The following is a 3049-nucleotide window of genomic DNA, read 5'->3' as shown; positions in this document are numbered from 1 at the left end:
GTTTTGGGGTTTGAAAGCCACTGGGACATCATGTTTAGAAAATAAATGTCTCCGTTTCTCCGAAACACCCGCAACATACCCTGTTAACAATAGGTGTTAATTAGGTGTCAACGATAGCCATGTGATGTGAGAATCAGTCACATGGAGGCAGGGCTTAAAAGCCTGAATTTTGCCTGAAACTCTCAGACTGAAGAAGTCTCTTGGAGGAGAGACGAAGTGTTTCATTAGAGAAGAACCCGTCCAGAAGACTTATACAATTTTTTTCTTTTTGGTTTCACATAAGTGTTCAGTGGGATTAAACTTGACTCAACTCTTATTTTCCAGTTAGTATCTAAGTTTAATTATGATAAGAAATTAAATGATGCAGTTTTCTTTTGCAGTGCATCAATCCGCATTAGACTGAGATGATCAATAATGAATCACCAGGCTTATAGTTTACTGTATCTGTCAGAAGTTTTTTTCCCCTGTAATTGTTATATATTTACAGCGCAGAGGTAAATGACACAGCAGAAGCTCTCCTCCTACCATCAGAGGGTTGAGAACTAAATCTCCCTTTATAAAAGTGGATGCAGCAGCTCTGTGAACTTCCTGTCAGCAGGATGTGGGACAGGAGCTGCGCACTGGCAACCTACCGTTCCGTATAACCTTCCCCTGCTGCTCATTGCGACAAACAGCTGACTCCTCACTCCGAACAGGCTGATCACCCCTCGGTCCACGGTGGAGATCTCTATCAGACCTGAATGAGACACAATGTTAGGAGGGAGTGGGGGGGTGGGGGGGGGGGGTAAAAAGTCAGCGCGCGCCCCCCAGTCCAGTTCAGCTGGCCTCTGCAGCAGGGATGGGTGGAACCTTTGCAGGTGCATTGCGACTTGGATGGTGCTCAATTTGCACTAATCAGCTGTAACTATTTTGCACGTCGGGCAGCGTGAGTGAAGTGTAACAGCGCGCTGAGTGGGACATGAGCGTGTCCTGCTGCAGGGGACGCAGGGTAAAAATAAGTCAAGCATTCATGTCATGTTTTTGGCTCGGGGAGTTGGAGAGGGAGGGAGGGGAAGGAGGGAGGGAGGGGGGATTCTTTGCACAGTACGGATGCAAGGCTCTGTATACAGTTTTTGCTTTGGGAAACTTTCATCCATGCCGACACTGCTTATTAAATATCATGCAGAGAGGCAAACCGCGGGGGCGCCTAACTTTCATGCCAGTTCCACTCTTTTGAGTTCCGGGGATGCAAACTCACTGTATGGGTTCTCGCTGTGGACTCCGCTTATCCTGCCATCCGGGAGCACCTGCAGGTGAAACCCAATGCCCACGTTGCAGTACAGCCGCCGCACTCTTTTAATGCCCTGCAAATAGTCGCTCTCCCAGTTCAGCTCCGATTTGCCCCCGTTTATACCCAGATAGGAGCGGGAGAACAGGCTCTCCCACTTCCTCTCCAACAAAGTGGCGTTAGTCCTGCTYGGGATCGGATAGGATGAGGCGATTCCCCACAGAGAAGTCCACAGTACAAGAACTGCTGGCAGCGGCCAGTGCGTCCCGGCCCCGTGGCGCATACTGTAGTGACACCTTTGCGCAATGGTCACCCAGCTTACCTTCGGGGCGCAAAGTTACCTGCCCGAAAAACGGAACTCTTCTTATTCCCTGTCCTTTGGCATGGTGGCGGCAGAGGCTTATTTTGGGATCAAGGCCATAGCCCAAAATCTGAGCAGGAGGTGAAGGACGGAACGTGTCGGAGCTTGAGTTGGTGCCGGTGGCGATGACCATCTTTCGCCGCTCCGCTGGCCGTGGAGGTGGGGGGGACACCACTGAACGCAAACCCAGCACACCTTGCCCCCCAACTCTCTCACATCCCAAGTGACATCACTGTGACTTCACCGCGGCATGCAGCCCCCCATTAAGAAGTAGGAGATGGGAGGAGGAGGAGGAGAGCTCAGAGACCTCAGCAGCAGCAGCGGATCTGATAGCAGTGATGGAGGGGGGGCTGCACCTTCACTCCAGCGCCAGACAAGCAAGACAGATCGAAAGGATGAGTTTCCTGCTGGGCCTTTCAAAATAAAAACCTCATCAGACGTACAAAAACTGACAAAAATCTCTTGAGAAAATATGTGTTTATGTTAATTTACCAGAACTGTATTAGTCTCTTAATGTCACCAGTAACACAAAGCAAATATGGCTCTATACTTCTGTTTTTGCTTTTTTTTCTCTCCCCACAATTAAATGTTTTAGATCATCAAATCAAAGTGGCCCTTTTTGACAAATTGTCTCCCTAAAGCTAATAATGGTTCTGAGTTTATCATATGACTGGAGGAATGATGCTGCTGTGATTCGGATCATAGTGTCCTGCTGCAGAACCTAAGTGAGCTCAGCCAGATATTTAGTCTCCAAATTTTCTGGCAGAAAACAAAATTGACAGTTTTATCAATTACAACAAGTCATCCAGGTCCTGAAGCAGCAAAAACAGTCCCAAACCATCACACTCCCACCACTGTGTGTGTAACTGTCAGTATGTTCTTTTTAAATTTTAAACTCTGTGAAACCTTTAGGACCCAAACATCTAAGAAACTACTTTTATCTTGCAAGTCTGCACAATATTTTCTCAACAGTTTTTGGGGATCATCAAGTTGTTCGGTGGCCAAAAGTGAGATGGACCTTTGTGATGTTTTTTTTTCCTTGGTGGTTTTCATCTTGGGACTTTTCCATTTTGTTGCTTTCTTATTGTTGAATCRTGAACTCTGACCTTAACTGAGGCAAGTGAGGCCTGCAGTGTTTTAGTTCTGAGATCTTTTGGGACCTCCTGGTTGGAGTCTTGGACCGCCAACCACTCCAGGGACGGTTCACCACAGTTCTACTGTCGCCATTAGTGGATAACGGCTCTATTTAAGGAATTTCGTGGTTCTACAGGTGGCCTGGTCTGAATGTGGGTTGTGAAATTGAACTCAGTGTTCCAAAAATGTGGTTAATCCCAGTTAATTCACAATTTAACGAGGCCAATAAGACCAGGTTGTTTTGGATGTTTTTTCCCCTTTTATTTAACAAAATCATCATTAAAAAA

The 3049-nt window shown here is 46.9% G+C and overlaps 1 protein-coding gene across 1 annotated transcript in view; it reads right to left on the bottom strand.

Moving 5' to 3' along the window:
• Positions 1 to 2096, bottom strand: part of LOC106514811 (fibroblast growth factor 6) — a 6541-nt gene extending 4445 nt beyond the window's left edge. The window contains exons 1-2 of the mRNA XM_014004250.1: positions 1238 to 2096; positions 633 to 736 (exon numbers count right to left, since the gene is read on the bottom strand). Of these exons, the coding sequence (XP_013859704.1) occupies positions 633 to 736; positions 1238 to 1550 (417 nt within the window). The 5' untranslated portion in view covers positions 1551 to 2096. The remainder of the gene's footprint in view (positions 1 to 632; positions 737 to 1237) is intronic.
• Positions 2097 to 3049: the final 953 nt, after the last annotated feature.

The sequence above is a fragment of the Austrofundulus limnaeus genome, unplaced genomic scaffold, assembly GCF_001266775.1.
Source record: "Austrofundulus limnaeus strain Quisiro unplaced genomic scaffold, Austrofundulus_limnaeus-1.0 Scaffold22, whole genome shotgun sequence".
NCBI lineage: Eukaryota > Metazoa > Chordata > Actinopteri > Cyprinodontiformes > Rivulidae > Austrofundulus > Austrofundulus limnaeus.
This window is presented reverse-complemented; position numbering and strand designations above follow the sequence as displayed.